Source organism: Triticum aestivum, chromosome 6A (assembly GCF_018294505.1).
Source record: "Triticum aestivum cultivar Chinese Spring chromosome 6A, IWGSC CS RefSeq v2.1, whole genome shotgun sequence".
Classification (NCBI taxonomy): domain Eukaryota; kingdom Viridiplantae; phylum Streptophyta; class Magnoliopsida; order Poales; family Poaceae; genus Triticum; species Triticum aestivum.
Window position 1 is genome coordinate 62,872,824 of NC_057809.1, and position 15,347 is coordinate 62,888,170.

At 48.1% G+C, this 15,347-nt stretch overlaps 1 protein-coding gene across 1 annotated transcript; it reads left to right on the top strand.

The window, feature by feature from the left end:
- The first annotated feature begins 411 nt into the window (after positions 1 to 411).
- On the top strand, positions 412 to 4,945 carry LOC123132033 (uncharacterized). The gene is made up of 8 exons (XM_044551778.1): positions 412 to 1,596; positions 2,695 to 2,728; positions 2,857 to 3,048; positions 3,786 to 3,875; positions 3,962 to 4,027; positions 4,129 to 4,220; positions 4,315 to 4,362; positions 4,474 to 4,945. The coding sequence occupies exons 1-8, from the start codon at positions 1,205 to 1,207 to the stop codon at positions 4,589 to 4,591; spliced, it is 1,032 nt and encodes a 343-aa protein (XP_044407713.1). The 5' UTR covers positions 412 to 1,204; the 3' UTR covers positions 4,592 to 4,945.
- The last annotated feature ends 10,402 nt before the right edge of the window (positions 4,946 to 15,347 follow it).

Here is a 15,347-nt window from a genome sequence, read left to right on the forward strand (position 1 = left end):
CATGGCGTCGGCGTTGGCCCCCCTCACAAGGAAAGGAAAGCCGGCCAGCTCGGCTGGGTTCGGTTTTACTTTACTTTGTCCCTCCTCCAAACCACGCACGCACACTGACAAGGTGACCTCTCTCTCTCTCTCTCTCTCTCTCTCTCTCTCTCTCTCTCTCTCTCTCTCTCTACGGCCAGCTCAGCCAGCAACAGAGAGAGAGAGAGAGAGAGAGGGACAGGGTGGGGGTGTTCCGTTGATTCTCCTTGGCTTGTGATTGAGAAATGAGAGGTTCGGTTCATACTTACTACAGTGGATTGGTAATAAAGAAGACCAATTTTAGTTAACAATGGCGTGTGCCGTGCCCCGTCCCATCTCATGGCGTACGACCCGGTGAGGTGGGGTGCGTAGGAAGGATGAGGAGGATGGATGGACAAGCAAGCGCCGTAGATGCCCTCGCCGTCGACGCGTTGCACGTATATATATCTACCCCACGAGGAAGAAGAACAAGATAGATCGATCTCATTCCCCTTCACCTCCGCTCCGGTGCAAAGGAAAGGAAAGGGTGGAGGGAAGAAGCAAGGCATCTCATTCCCCCCTAGCCAGCCCCACGCCTCGCCACCTTGCCGCCGCTCTCCTCCTCTCTTCTTCTTCCTCTTCACCTTTATCTCCCCCCGCGTCCAAGAATCTATCTCCTTCCCCTGTCCTCACCTCCATTAATCCATCCCCTCCTCACATTCCCCTTCCTTGCGTGCGTACACCGTTTGGTGCTGGTACACAGATTGTTTGTTCGTTTCTTCCATGGTCGGTTGCTTCTTTGAGCGAGCGAGTGAGAACGACGAAGAGAGGAGGGCGGGGACAAGCCCGGCCAGGCACATCTATCCTGTGACCCCAAGCTTGGCATCTCCCCACACCCACGCCACACCCACACCCACACTGTTTCTTCTTCCCCTCCGCCGCCCTGCCCTCCCCCTGCATGCCACTCGCGTGCCGCCCCGGTCCGTTGGTTGGTTGCAACGACGCCTCCTCCCCCTGCAGCATTGTGCCCGCCCTTCGTCTTCTTTAGCCTGAGCCCGGACGCGCACAAGCAGAGCGCCGCTCTGCGACCCCGCATTGCCGCAAGAAACGCGCCGCAGAGATTGCGTCTCCTTCTTCTATCCGTAAGGCGGCAGCGCATGCCCGCCGGGACGGACTGACGGCGGCGGGGGGAGTGGCGGCGCGGGCGATGCGGTTCACGGCGGGGGGCTCGTCGACGCGGTCGTGGCAGCCCAAGCCGACGGCGGACACCACGGACCTGCGCTTCTGGCTGCGCTGGCGGGTGGCCGTGTGCGCGCTCTGGGTGCTCTGCTGCGTCGCCGCCGCCGCCTACCTCGTCTGGCGCCACGAGGGGCCGCGCGCGCACCGCCGCCCCGGCGCCGCCAAGCAGGACGCGGCCGCGCAAGGGCGGCGGCGCCCGGACGGGCTGCTCTACGACGACGAGGCGTGGCGGCCCTGCCTCCGCGACATCCACCCGGCCTGGCTGCTCGCCTACAGGCTCGTCTCCTTCTTCGTCCTCTTCAGCCTCCTCATCGTCATCGTCATCTCCGACGGCGGCAACATCTTCTACTACTACACCCAGTAAGCCTTCCTCCACTCCACTCACCCACCACCATCAGCATCATCTACCACTGCTTGCTCCTTTTTTTACTCTGTTTCCGAAGAAAGATTTTTTTTACTTGGGTGATGACTGGCCGTAGATGCAAAGTTGCATTAAAGGTTTATGCTTTGGCATTTCCCATTTGATTAAAATCCTTGAGGCTGTAAAATTGACTGGAGTGGCAGCCAGCAATGCATATGGTGTGCCCAGCAGCAACTTTGGCATCTGTTCTCTCTTGTTGTGAATTTCAATTTTATCTCTGGGGAAGGGAATAAAGGGAGGCTTCTTCTCATGATTACATCAACTACTGATCTTAGACATGTTTCCTCAATAAACTAAGAGCAGTGAGAATCTGCAACAAATTTCCTTGCATTCATATTGATCTTCTGTGCACAAGTGATGGCTGGCAGCAGTTTGCTAGTAGTACCTAGCTTCCACAGCAAGCCACTCCTCAACTGTTGGGTTTCATTTTCAGTTGTACATTTTTTTGGGTGTCAATGCATTTTAGAGTCAGTTTTATTCATGATGCGCTACTTCATTTTTAATATTTTGAAATTGCCTCTCACAGGACATGTTCTGTCAAGCACATCAGTGAAACCAATATTTTTCTTGGGGGCAGTGTTGATTTTCATTTTCACTGGTATTTATTTTGGGGCATCAATGCATTGTAGAGATAGTCTTGATGGATGCAGTGCTTCAATTTAATAATCAGTAAGGACCTCATATACATGCTTTGTCAAGCACATTGAAGGAACAATCTTTTTTGTGCAGTACAATGTCACACAAGCAGGACAGTGCTGTGGGAATACCTGTTCCATTGAGGATTTCTGACACCAGATTAGCTTAGCAGCCCCCATTTTGATACCATTACTTTTCTGGGGGGCAAATCTCCAGTGTGCTTTTTTCTTTTCCTCCAAAGGAAAAGAAAATGTGGTGTGTAACTGGTTGGTAGCATCAAAGCTGTCTGCAAAGATGTGATACTACTTGCTGTTGTTGGTGTCTGTGACTCTGCTCTCAGTAAGCAGCATTTGTCCCTAGCTTGCACGTACTAAGTGGTTGTTCAACTGTCTATTACGCAGGTGGACCTTCATTCTGGTCACGGTTTACTTCGGGGTAAGCGAGAAATAGCCTGTCTCCTCACTGATTTCTTGGTGCACAATGATGAGCGTCCCCACGGCCTCTATCAGTGTCCTCACAGTCCTTATCTGAAGAGACTATATGCCGTTCTGTGATTTCCCCAGCTTGCGACGACGCTCTCGATCTACGGGTGCAGCAAGTTCGCCGCGTGCAATGCCGTCGCGGCGATGTCCGATGCCGAGCAGGGGCCCTACGCCGTCCACGGGGCCGCCCCGAAGCCGGTCGTCGACAGGGAGGACGACGGCACGAGGGAGGTCGCCGGGTTCTGGGGGTACCTGCTGCAGATCATCTATCAGGTAAAGGAGGTTTTTTCATGCCACCTATAACCTTTGAAATGTTTGGCCAACATGGAGCCCGTTTTCCAGATTTCATATTGGAGAGGGACATCTGCACTGACATCACATCTTCATTGCATTTGCATTTGCATTTGCATGGTGGGGTGGTCTCAGTTTTTGCTTTTCAGGTGCAATTATTAGTGCTCCTGGGTAGTTAACATCATGCACCAGAAACTAAAGTGTGTTTATAATGTGCTCTGCTGAATTGGATTCCTGTGCATCAAAGATGGGGATGTGACCACATACTAGCATCTTTGTCTGGCAGATCCTACATGAGCCACCTTCTTGGTTGTTGGGCTGGACCCAAATGCCCTATCTCTTAGTAGTTCCTTGCACCTGAAGGCCTTGCTTGATCACCTTTCTTTACCCCATATCTCAAGTGCAGGGCTGGCTTTTTTAGCTGTAGCATCAGGAATAAAGACAATATTTTGTTTATTTTTCTCTGTTGATTTGCTAGGCCTGACTGTATCAGAATTATGTCTGGATATCTCTCTAGGCTTGGATAAATTATAGACCAGGGGTAGTGGATATTTCCACTGATAATAACCATAGTACAGCTTCCAGTAGTATTACAGTAGAAAAATGGGAGAAAAATATTACAACAAGTGATGTAATTGGCAACTTATGCAAGACAGTTGTTATCATTTTACTGCAAATTCACCAAACTATTATTCTGACGTCTCCATCTCTGTTGACAGACAAATGCAGGGGCCGTGATGCTTACAGACTGCGTCTTCTGGTTCATCATTTTCCCATTCCTCACCATAAAAGATTACAGCATGAATTTTGTAAGTGTGTTTGTCAATTTCTTGGCTTTTGTATTGGTCATCTGATTGATGATAATCAGTTTGCTAACTTGATCCTTGTCTGACAGCTATTGATAGGAATGCACTCGGTCAACGCTGTTTTCTTGCTCGGCGAAGCATCGCTAAATAGCCTGGTAAGTGGATGAACACTCAACTTGATCACCAAAGCAGGTTGATGCATGGTTTTTACAGTTTACTCGCCGCATCTGATTTTAACTTCACACAACTTTTACAGCGCTTCCCGTGGTTCCGGATCGCGTATTTCTTCCTTTATACGGCGCTATACGTAGTCTTCCAGTGGATTGTTCATGCATCTACTCCAACCTGGTAAAATCCCCAGCTTCCATTCCCTCCCTAGAGCAAAATACTGTCTGCATATTATCTTTCTGTCACTGAACATATGTCATGTGAATTCTGGCAGGTGGCCCTACCCGTTCCTCGACCTCTCCTCTAATCTCGCGCCTCTGTGGTAATTCCATTTACCACCCTATAACAGCAATTATTTCCCTGCTTTGTTTGACGTAGATTTTATTAACTGAACTATGTTTGATCACAAGCTGAGCCTGAACTTATTCCATAGGTACTTTGCGGTCGCGTTCATGCAACTGCCCTGCTACTTGATCTTCAGACTGGTGATGAACCTGAAACACCACCTTCTCGCCAAGCATTTCCCGGATAGCATGGTCCTAGGATACTAGCATCCGTCAATGAACATCCATGCCGGTCTTCTTCCTTCGATCCTCCACGCAAAAAGGCGATGCGAATTGGCAGGAAGAATAACAACCGGACAATGGCGGCGTGGCAGTAGATTGTTTCTGAGAAGTCTTAGTTTCTTACGCACGCGCACGCGTCTCCTACAAAAAAAAAGGGATAGGGGAGCGTGCATGTGCATTTACAGTGGTATAGTTTCGTGACGGTAAATCGGGGGGTCACGGATGGTCAGAAGAGTTTTTGCAGTAAGTTGGGAGTGAAAGGAGAAAAGCAAAGAAGAATGTGTACATATACCTACAGCTTGGTTGATTGGTTGGTGAAATGGAGATATTGTTTGTTAACTGATTTAGTGCTAGTATATAACTTGTTTTGTAGATCAGCTGTTTGGTCATCAATTTACCTGTGTGGATAATGTAATCGTCGCGGTTGCATGTTCATATATAAACCTATGGGCTGGAAATAGGCTCCTGATGGTGAGGACAAAGCTTTCTAGTTGTGAACTGGAAATGGAACGCTGGAAGCGAGGGCACGAGCTGCTTATATGTGTCGAAGTGATGTGCTTCTGTCTGTGATTTTACGTTCTTCTCGGAACAGACACGAAAATTGTGCTTCTGTCTTGGATTTTACGTTCTCTTCGGAACGGACACAAAAATCGGTTTGTTAAGAAGAATCTTGGGATGGAAAAGTTGGTGCCTTCCCGTCTAATTCTTGTAATATGCTCATCAGATTCAGATGGAGCTAGGTAGCAGTAACATGATTTTGGTATCGATTCCTTCTCCTTCCGGAAGCAGCAGCTATAGCTAGTTGATAGCACGATCGATCCATCATAGCCCGCGTTTGACAAAAAAGCTTCATCATCCATATGGATCTGACTCGACTAGCCCTAATGATGACGATGATGAATCGATCGACATCGATCAAAGGTGTGTGTGTGTGTGTTGCTGTAGTATTTTATTTATAATGTCGGCGGGAGGGTTCATCAGAATCGGATATGCATAGACACTTCCTGTCCTCGCAAGAAGAAAAAGAGGAAAGATACTTGGGGCGGTTGGGATTTGGGGTGATTGCCCTTTCGGCCCCCGCTGACGGACGGATACGCAGCGAGAAACGGGGAAGGTCGGCGTACAAGGGTCGTGCGCGCCATCATCATGGTTCCAAACTTCCAACCCACGGACAGACGCCATGCCCAGCCTAGCATGCATCTCCTCCCATGCAAGTGGAGCTGCTGAGAATTTTCGTCTTCCAGATGACCCACAATTGCTAAGGCCTAAGGGGGCTTATGATATCTTTGTTAATTATACTACTAATTACGTAGTACATACAGTACAATACTGACGACTAATTAGCAGGTTCCTCTTTCTACTAGTAGTAACAAGTGTTCGTTCTGGCTAGCATGTGGCAAAGCCAGCAGCTAGTCAGTGGTCACGCTTTGGATATATAATTTCGTGCATTTGGTTGGGTGGAGAGATCAGCCAGGGCCGTAGCCGGCCAAAGGTTGCTTATCAACTAAATTGCTCTCGCTTAATAAATATTCACATCCGTCCTGTAATATAAAAGCGTTTCTGACACTATACTAATGTAAAAAATACTTTTATGTTATGAGACAGATAGAGTATTTGATTAGGAAATGGATGTACTCGTTTACGTAGGAAGTATCATGCATGGTGGTGATTACCATGATGACGCCCACAATCAGCTCGGCTCATCCATCTATAGGACTTGTAGGGCATGTGCGTGCACTAGTACTTTACTTTATAATTTTGGTACACTAGTACTACGTGTCTTGTTGATTGTTTAATTATTGAGCGGGCATCGACTGGGTTCTCTACGGCGGCCAATCGTTATGGTGCCTTTTTCTGTTGATCCCGAGGAAACGTGGTCGTTGGCGAACAGTGCAAAGAGTACACGAGCCAAGCCTACCATACATGGTAGGACTGCTACGTGGCAGTAGAGGGAAAGGGAATACTTGTGGACACGCGTTCAAACTCTAATTCCCGCCATTCCTATCCCGATCCGGTTCAAAATTAACCTGCCCGCCTTTCACACGTTTTTTTTTGTTGTTGTTGCGGGAACTGCCTTTTACACGTTGACATACTAAGAGCTCGCTTTGATTGGGGACCCTATGCGTCGGCCGGGTGATGATTGGACAAGATCCATCGCCTCGGCAACCGTTGGATGACGAACGTTCGATCTTTGCGCGCCAGCTGCAACCCTGTGCAACAACGCCCGTATTGTGCTTCGGTTCGAACCTTTCTTCTGCTCTTGCAACACACCATGTGCCGCGACCGCAACAACCCTTTGCAATAGCACCATGTTGAGCTCCACCCTTTGAAACAAAAACCCCAGTTGCCCCTCTGATTCTAAGATTCTTCTACCATTGCAACATGCCCTATGTTCTGACTGCAATCGGAACATGTTGCAAACTTTGGGAAATATGACGATGTGGTGGTGTGGATTAGGTTTGGTGTGGTGCCAACCAAGAACACGTTGGCTGCTATGTGGGGAGATGACAATGAGCGCACGATCACAGTTGATCCAGCGGTTGCACATGCGACGGATGCTATGTGTGGATCAACCGGGTGAGCGCTAGTATATATTTTCCTTCTTATCATGATGAAATTTTTGGAAACACTACATTCTAACATAGTAATCCCATAAAATTCAAATGTGCATGGCATCGTGATCACATGTTTTCCCCCTATTCATGTATTCTTGGAACTATGCAAATTAAGTGTGCCCTAAAACTGTAGTACTAGTTTAGGAGTGGTTGCCTTGCCTCCAAGCATGGGGTAGTATATTAAGAAACTTAGCAAGGTGGAATGAGGATTAAGAATCCCTTTAGGGCAGCACACGAGTAGAGTCAGCAATGCACGTTTGGCGGCGACAAGAGGAAAACAACAAAATGTTTTCATTACTCCCTCCATCTAATCAACGGGTGAAGCACTCTTCCAAATAAGCTACGTATCAGAATTCACTAGTCAACAACCACCAATGAAGCAACCAAAATTCAACACTTAACAACCAGGACGCTACATGCAACCCTAGCTCGACCCTTTTGCAACGAAACTAATCAACCACCTAAAATCCAAGGCATCAAAATTAAACGTTATCTCTTCCTTCTGGTATCCTAACTAACTTATGCAAGGCAGGTCGACCTAGCTATAGCAAGCCAAAGTGGCATGTCATCAGAAGGTTAGCCATCACTCTCCATAAATAAAGGACAAAGCAAAATCTGGAAAACAAAATAAAGGAACAATATCAAGAAAAGAAGAAGAGAAAAAGGCAAAAGGCTTGTGTCCGCTGCGCTCTACTCACTCGGCAATCATCATGGTACCAATACGAATTAACTATAGTGAGGTTTGGTCAGTGAACGTAAAACATGAAGACCGCAGGTGACTGGCTAAACACGCACCATGCATACGTGACAAAACCAAAGCAAAAGATCCCATGAATCACCCTGCACCTATAGGATCCATGTTTGGTATATACTCGAGCCAAACACACGTGGATTAGGCAGCATTTTCTATGGAAAACTATAGGATCGACGATGCCTGGGTATCTCTGTGTGGCCTGTTGTCGGTTGTCGATGAACTAATAGGATTTTGGTAGTAGGTGCAATATGCACGCAGATGAGCGACTGGAATATTTCGATGGAATGGTATATCAGCATCCAACAACGAACACGGTCCTTCCTGCGTGCTGGGGCAAAAGAGGAGAATTTCCTGTGGTGCGGGATACTCTACTGGAAGCATCGTCAGCACGGAAGAGCTTTCATGGTGGCCTTGCCCGTATGCCATGGAAACGGAACGAACATTGGCAGCTTCTCACATCAATGGCCCACCATCAACATAGAGAGATAGAGAGAAAGTAGTCCTGCGCAACAGTGCACAGTGAGTCGGTCACATGCTTTGTTTTGTTTCTGGACGTGAAGGAGATGGACAAGGTCACAAGGAAGGTGAGGGAGACAGTGTCGTGTCGCGGTCGTTGTCCTAACAGCTAGACGGGCCATGCAAGCAGTTCAGTAGAGTAAGCTGTGTGTGCATGAGGCTGGTCATAGTGGGAAGTAATTTAGACTAGTGTCATGCATATGGCACTAGTCTAAATTACTACCTTCATAGTGCAAAGTAACATAGTAATAGTGTCATAGATTGCTTCATTTATTAGCTTATAGACTCAACATTTCTTGAGAAGCGCTATGTGATGGTAACATAAGGCTGCCCGTAATGGGAGTATCATAGGTAGTATCATGCATGCCAACTAAGCAATTTGGATGAGGTGGCATAGAATTAAATGAAGAAAAGAGGCTTGAGTATCATATCATGATACCGTATCATATTAAATGATGTGCTACTTTGTGTCATGCATGGCATTAAATGTAGTCATCTATAATACCAACATATGATACTATGCATTAAGGATGTAGTATCATAGACTAGTATCATATGCATGATACTAGTATATGATACTCCCCACTACAACCAGCCTAATATATTACTCCAAACACCTCTCTTCTCATTAACTAGATGCTACATAAGCAAAATTGTTTTGGGATGCGTTATGTTACTAGCTAAGTTACTCCCACTATAACTAGCCTGAGAGTACGTGCCAAGTGGATAGCCGAATCATTCTTCAATTAATTTGGGCCCCACGTGAATCCTTTGTACGGCTAGGATGTGGATAGACCAGTAGATACCCGAGACGATGCCACCCTGGATCTCCTATTTAATTGAGTACTTCACCTACATGCTTTTTTTGCATTTTTCACCTGCATGCTTGGGTAGATTATTATCCGTTTGCACCTCTTCCTTCTTTCCTTTTCTTCGAGAGATCTGCTTGGACATCGGACTGTACAGACTTTTGCAAGGAATGGAACGTGACAAATCTCGAACAACGTAATACAATGTAGGATGGGCCAACATTCAAATACATAATAGTTGTGTAGGTTGGTTGTTTTACCCATAGGACTGAATTGAAATTTCGTTGTCCTTCTCGCAAAAAAAAAAATCCTTGTCCCACATTCCACAAGAAATTTAGCTTTCACGCAAACCTCTTGAAACGATTCATTTTTTTTTTTTGCTATGATGGATGAAAGAAACCTAAATCCAATATTATTCGAATGGGCAAGAATTGCAAAAAGAAAGGCCACAGAAAGAGTATTCTCATATCTCAGGTAGACTCTATAAAAATAACTTCACGAATACATGGCGACGGTTATAAGTGCCATTCAAGAAAACAATTTTTTGGACAATGATTCGAGCTTAATATCGTGCCCAACATGATGCAATGCCAGCGTCATAAGTGCCTCATGAACCATATAAAAAAAGATGCTAGTGCTACAAACGACGGCCACAATCATACGCTTTGTACGTATACTGTAGTGTCTCTCTCTTTCCTCTCAGGTCAGGAAGCTTGTACTTGTACGTATGTATACACGTTTACGTACGCACAAGGGCACCACCAGATATATAGACATGTATACATGCTCTGAATGTGTGAACACGGCCCGGCCTGTGCGTGGCTGAGATCCATGGATGGTGTTGTGACCCTTTGTCGTGCGGCCTGGCTCTGCTCAAGGGTCAAAGACGGCACATCAGATGGATCCATCATTTTAAGTGGCGCCAAAATACATTCATGCATGCATATGCATGGACCACGTTCCATCGATCCATTTGGCATCACCTGAACCCGATTCCATATTTTTCTGCTAATTAACACCTCTTGTGCTTGCGTGACTCTTGCGAGAAAAGGGCAATACAGACGTTTTGCCAACACCCACTTCCAGTTCTTGCTCCAGCTCTAAATTACACGTCCAGACAGGAAGTGTTAAGGTTGTGTCGAATATTGTGTACAAGGTAGGTTGCAGTTGGACTTGTAGTTGTATTGTGTTTACATAGGATGTGGAGTCGTATCCTAGTAGGACACTTGTATCCTAGGCCTCTCTTATATAGCGGGGGTAGACACACGATGTAACCTATGCCAACATAATAGCACCCGCGTCCCCCGCGTCGCCCTCCTGGCGGCGACGGGGGAACCCAGCTCCGGCGCCTTACACCCTTCCCACCTCCCTCCCCACCTCGCCGCCACCGGAGGAATGGCCGGCGAAGCCGGCGCCGGCTCCCGGGATGGTGGCGGCGGGGCGAGACCGCTCCCTTTCGGCGGTGAGGGTCCGGATCTGAGGCGGCGGCCTCGTTGGTGCGGACGGCGCTCCTTCGGCGGCGGGGAGTGCTCGTCGGTGAGGTAGGCCGTATCCCCTCGGCTACGCGGGCAGCGAGGTCCCGGTGGGCGCAGGTCATGGCGCGGGGAGGCCCCGGGCTCCCCTCGTCAGATCGGAGGCGATCCTAGTCTGCTCGTGATGCATGACCTCCGGCCGGCCTGGATCTCCAGCGTACACGCGCCTGCTAATGTTGTGGCTGGTTCGGTGGTGGAGGCAGGGCGCTTGGCCGGGGGAAACCCTTGGCCGCCGGTGGCGGTCACGGCGTCGATGGCGTCCCGGACGCCATTCCCTCCTTGGTGGCGGCGCCGAGGCTAAACCTCCCCTGCCTCCCCCCTTCCCCTGCGCCCGGGTGAAAACCCTAGCCCCGGTGGCTAAGCGGCGGCGGCACCACAGCGTTGTCACCTTCTTGAAGGCGCCGACTTGGGCATGGGGATGCTGGGTGTGCATGGCGAGCTTGTCCGGTTCCTGGTGGCGGCCCGCCTGACTACTGTGTTGCAGCTCCGGGCAGTGTCTCGGGGCTACGGTGCTTCTCTTCCGACCGTGTCTCCAATGGGGACCTCGCCCTTCCTCATCTTGTACATGCCGTGGTGGAGCGGTACTTCATCTCACACATTGATGGCGGCAAAGATCGGCGGCATGGCGCTGTGGAGGCTCGCCGCCCGATGCGCGGAGATGGACTCGCGCAGGAGGAGGTTGCTGTCTGGCGTCATGGTGACGTTGATGGCAGAGTGGCCAGTCAAGGTAGAAGCCTCAATATAATCTGAAGACGGACCTGTGGAAGATAGCGATGACGACACACGAGTGCGTCTGACCGGATTGTGCCCCAGACCCGGTATGTGGCTCGGCTGGGGCTTCCGAATATGTTTCGGTTTCCGGCTTTTGATGTTAGGCTTAGGTGAGTGGTTTGGGTAGTGGCCCAGCTAGCACCCCTTCATCATTTTGGATAGAAGTACCGACATGTGTTGCCAAGATGGATTCAGACTCATTGTTGTAATACTTTCTAAGGTCCTGAGAATAATCAATAAAGTGGCCGTATGCATCTCCCAGATGCAGAGGCCGGGGGTCATCCTCCTTTTCTAAAAAAAGGAGGAGCCAGCGGCGTGTGCCGGCGCCCGGGTGGCCGGGTGCGGTATTGTGACGGTGTCACGGGGAGGAGCGCCCGTAGTCAAGCCCCGGGGATGTAGCCATATCAGTGAACCTCGTTAACAAATCTCGGGGTCGTGCTTGCGTGATTGCTTGGTCCTTGGATGATCAACGGTATGCCTCGGATTTATTCTAACAAGTGGTATCATGAGCTAGGTATGAGGCGATGACGTTCGAGTTGATCTAGAGGATGGAGAAGCAGTTGTGTGTTTGGATGCCTTGGCAGCGGCGAGTTGCAGAGGGTATCGAATCAACAGAAGGCGCGTGCGTGTACCAGTAGCAGACGAGACGTGCGGCGGTCGATCGGCGGATCGATCGGGCGAGCGTACATAGGCTGAATCGTGCAACAGAAGGTGGAGGCGGACACACGGGCGGATCGGTCGATCAGCAGTGCGTGAAACAGGAGGGCGGGCCCGAGTAGGGTCGGCTGGTGCGCGCAGCTGTGGCCCAAGTGGAGGCAAAGCCTGTTGCACATGCGGAGCTGGATGGTGCTGCCTGTGCATGTTTCGAGATTTGTTTTGGTGAAAAAAAAGGACACCGTTCCGCTGCAGTCAAGGGAGTGAAGTCTGAAACAAACCCTGTCTTTGTACGACCCGTCAGAATCTAACCCCCAACTCCTAATCCCTGAAATCGACACCCCCACCTCTCAAATCCCAGTCGTCACAGCCCTTAAGCCCATTCCCAAACAGGGATTGCTGAGTCAGCCTGGGGGTGTGGGTCCACTGGTCGCAGCGCGGGCCAAATCTGGTTGAGCCGGCCCAGCTCCGCCTCCCCGTCGCTCTCTGTCCCCCCTCGCCTCCCTTCCCTGCAGCCTGACGCGTCAACTTCTCCGCGGCGGCCATGGCGAAGGACAGATGATCGCGGCCATCTCCGACGAGCACTCCACCAGAGTAGAATCAGGTATGTGATGTTCTTCCTTCTATTGCACTTGGCCTTTTCCCCCTCTCTGTGGGCTAGGTTTAGGGTTCTAAAGTGAGATCAAGTTGGGGTTTTTGGGTGTTTGAATCGGCCGACAATCACTGATGCATTAGTTGCTTTGCTTGTAATGTAGGGTTTTCTTGTTTAAATCATGGACCCGGCAGAGATCTTGAATGTTAGATTTCACTTTGGGGGTCAATTCATACGAATTGGTTCAAGTCTAGATTATGTTGGGGGAGAAACTGGAATGTCAGAGATTGAGCGGGACAAGCTCTCTTTGCAGGAGTTGAAAGGGTTTTTAGGAGATCATATGGCAGTGAAGGAGAGCATGAAGTACTATTTCCTGTTGCCTGGCAGAGATTTGGTAAATGGATTGCTTTTTTTACATGATGATGGTGGCTGCATGAAGATGTCTGACTACATTACAGAGGGGGGAGTTGGTGAAATATATGTGGAGTACAATGGTGAAGAAGAAGAACAAGGAGAAATAGACAGTGGGTCAGATTTTGAGGATGAGCTTGATGAACTGATGAACATTGGCAGTGAAGAAGAACCTGATGCAGTTATCACAGCTGAAGATTGTAGTGCTGAAGTCAATGATAATGTCAATGCCACTGAACAGACTGGTACTGCAGGAGAAATTATTGAGCATATATTTGTTCCTGATGTAGGTGGTGCGATTTCTCAGGTGATAAACAGTCCATTGAAGCAAAATGTGAGAGTTGATTATCCTACTCAGAGTTCTCAAGTTCTTAATGTAAGTCAACCATGTCAAGCAGCCCAAGACATATCTGGTTCAGTTGCTAAAGTGGCAGAAAATGGTTCAGATTCAGAGGACTCAGAGGACTATGAGTATGTGCCACATACTGATGATAGTGGGGAAGAATCAGAGGTTGTTGAGATGAGAAAACATGCAAGAACAATTAGGAAAAAGATGGGAGATTCCAAGATGTGGGCTGATGCAGATGCAACAGGGGCCGTGCCCATTGATTTGGTAGCAAATGTGGAGGAAGTTGTGGAGGACATGGAGTTTGAGTCATCAGATGAAGACTACTCCTATGATCAGGATGAGGATGGAAACATGGTTAGGAGGAAGAGCCAGTTTGTGAGGTTTAACCCAGACTCTGACATTCCTCATTTTAGTCTTGGAATGGTTTTTAAAAGCAAGAAACAATTGACTAGAGCTATGAAGAGATATGGGCTTGCTACCAAAAGAAGCATTTCATTTTTAAAGTCAGAGGAGGCCAGAGTTAGAGCAAAATGTGATTGACCTGGGTGTCCCTGGATGTTGTATGCAGCTAAGACCAACAGGTGTTCTAGGTTTCAAATCATCACATTTGAAGATGAACATCAATGTGCACAAAACAGAGACAACAAACTGGTTACTGCTAAGGTCATTGCCAAAAGGTATGAGCACTTCATCCTGGCAAATCCTTTATGGAAGATTGATAGTATGAAAGCCATAGTGATGAAAGACATGTTTGCTGATGTGTCCATTTCAAAGTGCAAGGCAGCAAAAAAACTTGTACTTGACCAGCTGATGAGTGGTATGAAAAGTGAGTACAACAAGGTGTTTGATTATCAGTTGGAACTTCTTAGGAGCAACCCTGGGAGTACTGTGGCTGTTTGCTTGGATCCAAAAGAGAAGGAAGAAAATATTTTTCAACAATTCTATGTATGTTTCAATGCTATGAAGCAAGGGTTTAAAGCTGGGTGTAGGAAAGTGATTGGGCTAGATGGTTGTTTTTTCAAGGGAGCCTGCCAAGGTGAGCTACTGGCTGCAATAGCCAGGGATGCAAACAACCAAATGTATCCAGTAGCTTGGGCTGTTGTGGAGAAGGAGACAAATGAGAGTTGGGCCTGGTTCATTGGTCTTTTAATCAAAGACTTGGACATTCTGATAAGCAAAAAGTTAAATTTATTTACTGCCTTATTCAATTATTGAAAAGGTTTAGTCGTGTCGACGGAGCGTCAACACGACTACTTGACTACTTTCCGCTTCGTCGACATGTACCTAGTCACATGACTACTTGACGCTCCGTCGACACGACTAAACCTTTTTTGATATGTACTTTGTCACTCACTGTAGTAGTCCTAGTCCTTGTGTCACTGTACTGGTCCTAGTCTTGTCTCATTGTACTAGTCCTAGCCCTACTACTTTATTTTACCAATAAATACTTATGTCTACTACAGGGCATAATTAACAGCATGAGAGACTATCTGCCTAAGGCAGAGCATAGGATGTGTGCTAGGCACATCTATGCTAACTGGAGAAAGAAGCATAACGATCATCAATTGCAGAAAAGGTTTTGGGCAATTGCTAAGTCTGCAAACAGAGAAGACTTCAACTACAACAAGGCCAAGCTTGCTCAACTAACTCCAGAAGGTGCAAAAGATATCATGAAGACAGACCCAAAGCATTGGGCTAGGGCTTTCTTTCCAATAGGAGCAAATTGTGAGTCAGTTGA

Bases quoted from the DNA above. Each gene is read 5' to 3' on its own strand.
- LOC123132033 (XM_044551778.1), top strand. From the start codon at position 1,205: ATGCGGTTCACGGCGGGGGGCTCGTCGACGCGGTCGTGGCAGCCCAAG. The intron at 2,729-2,856 runs GTAAGCGAGAAA...TGATTTCCCCAG, and splicing joins TGGTCACGGTTTACTTCGGG to CTTGCGACGACGCTCTCGAT. The intron at 3,049-3,785 runs GTAAAGGAGGTT...CTCTGTTGACAG, and splicing joins TGCTGCAGATCATCTATCAG to ACAAATGCAGGGGCCGTGAT.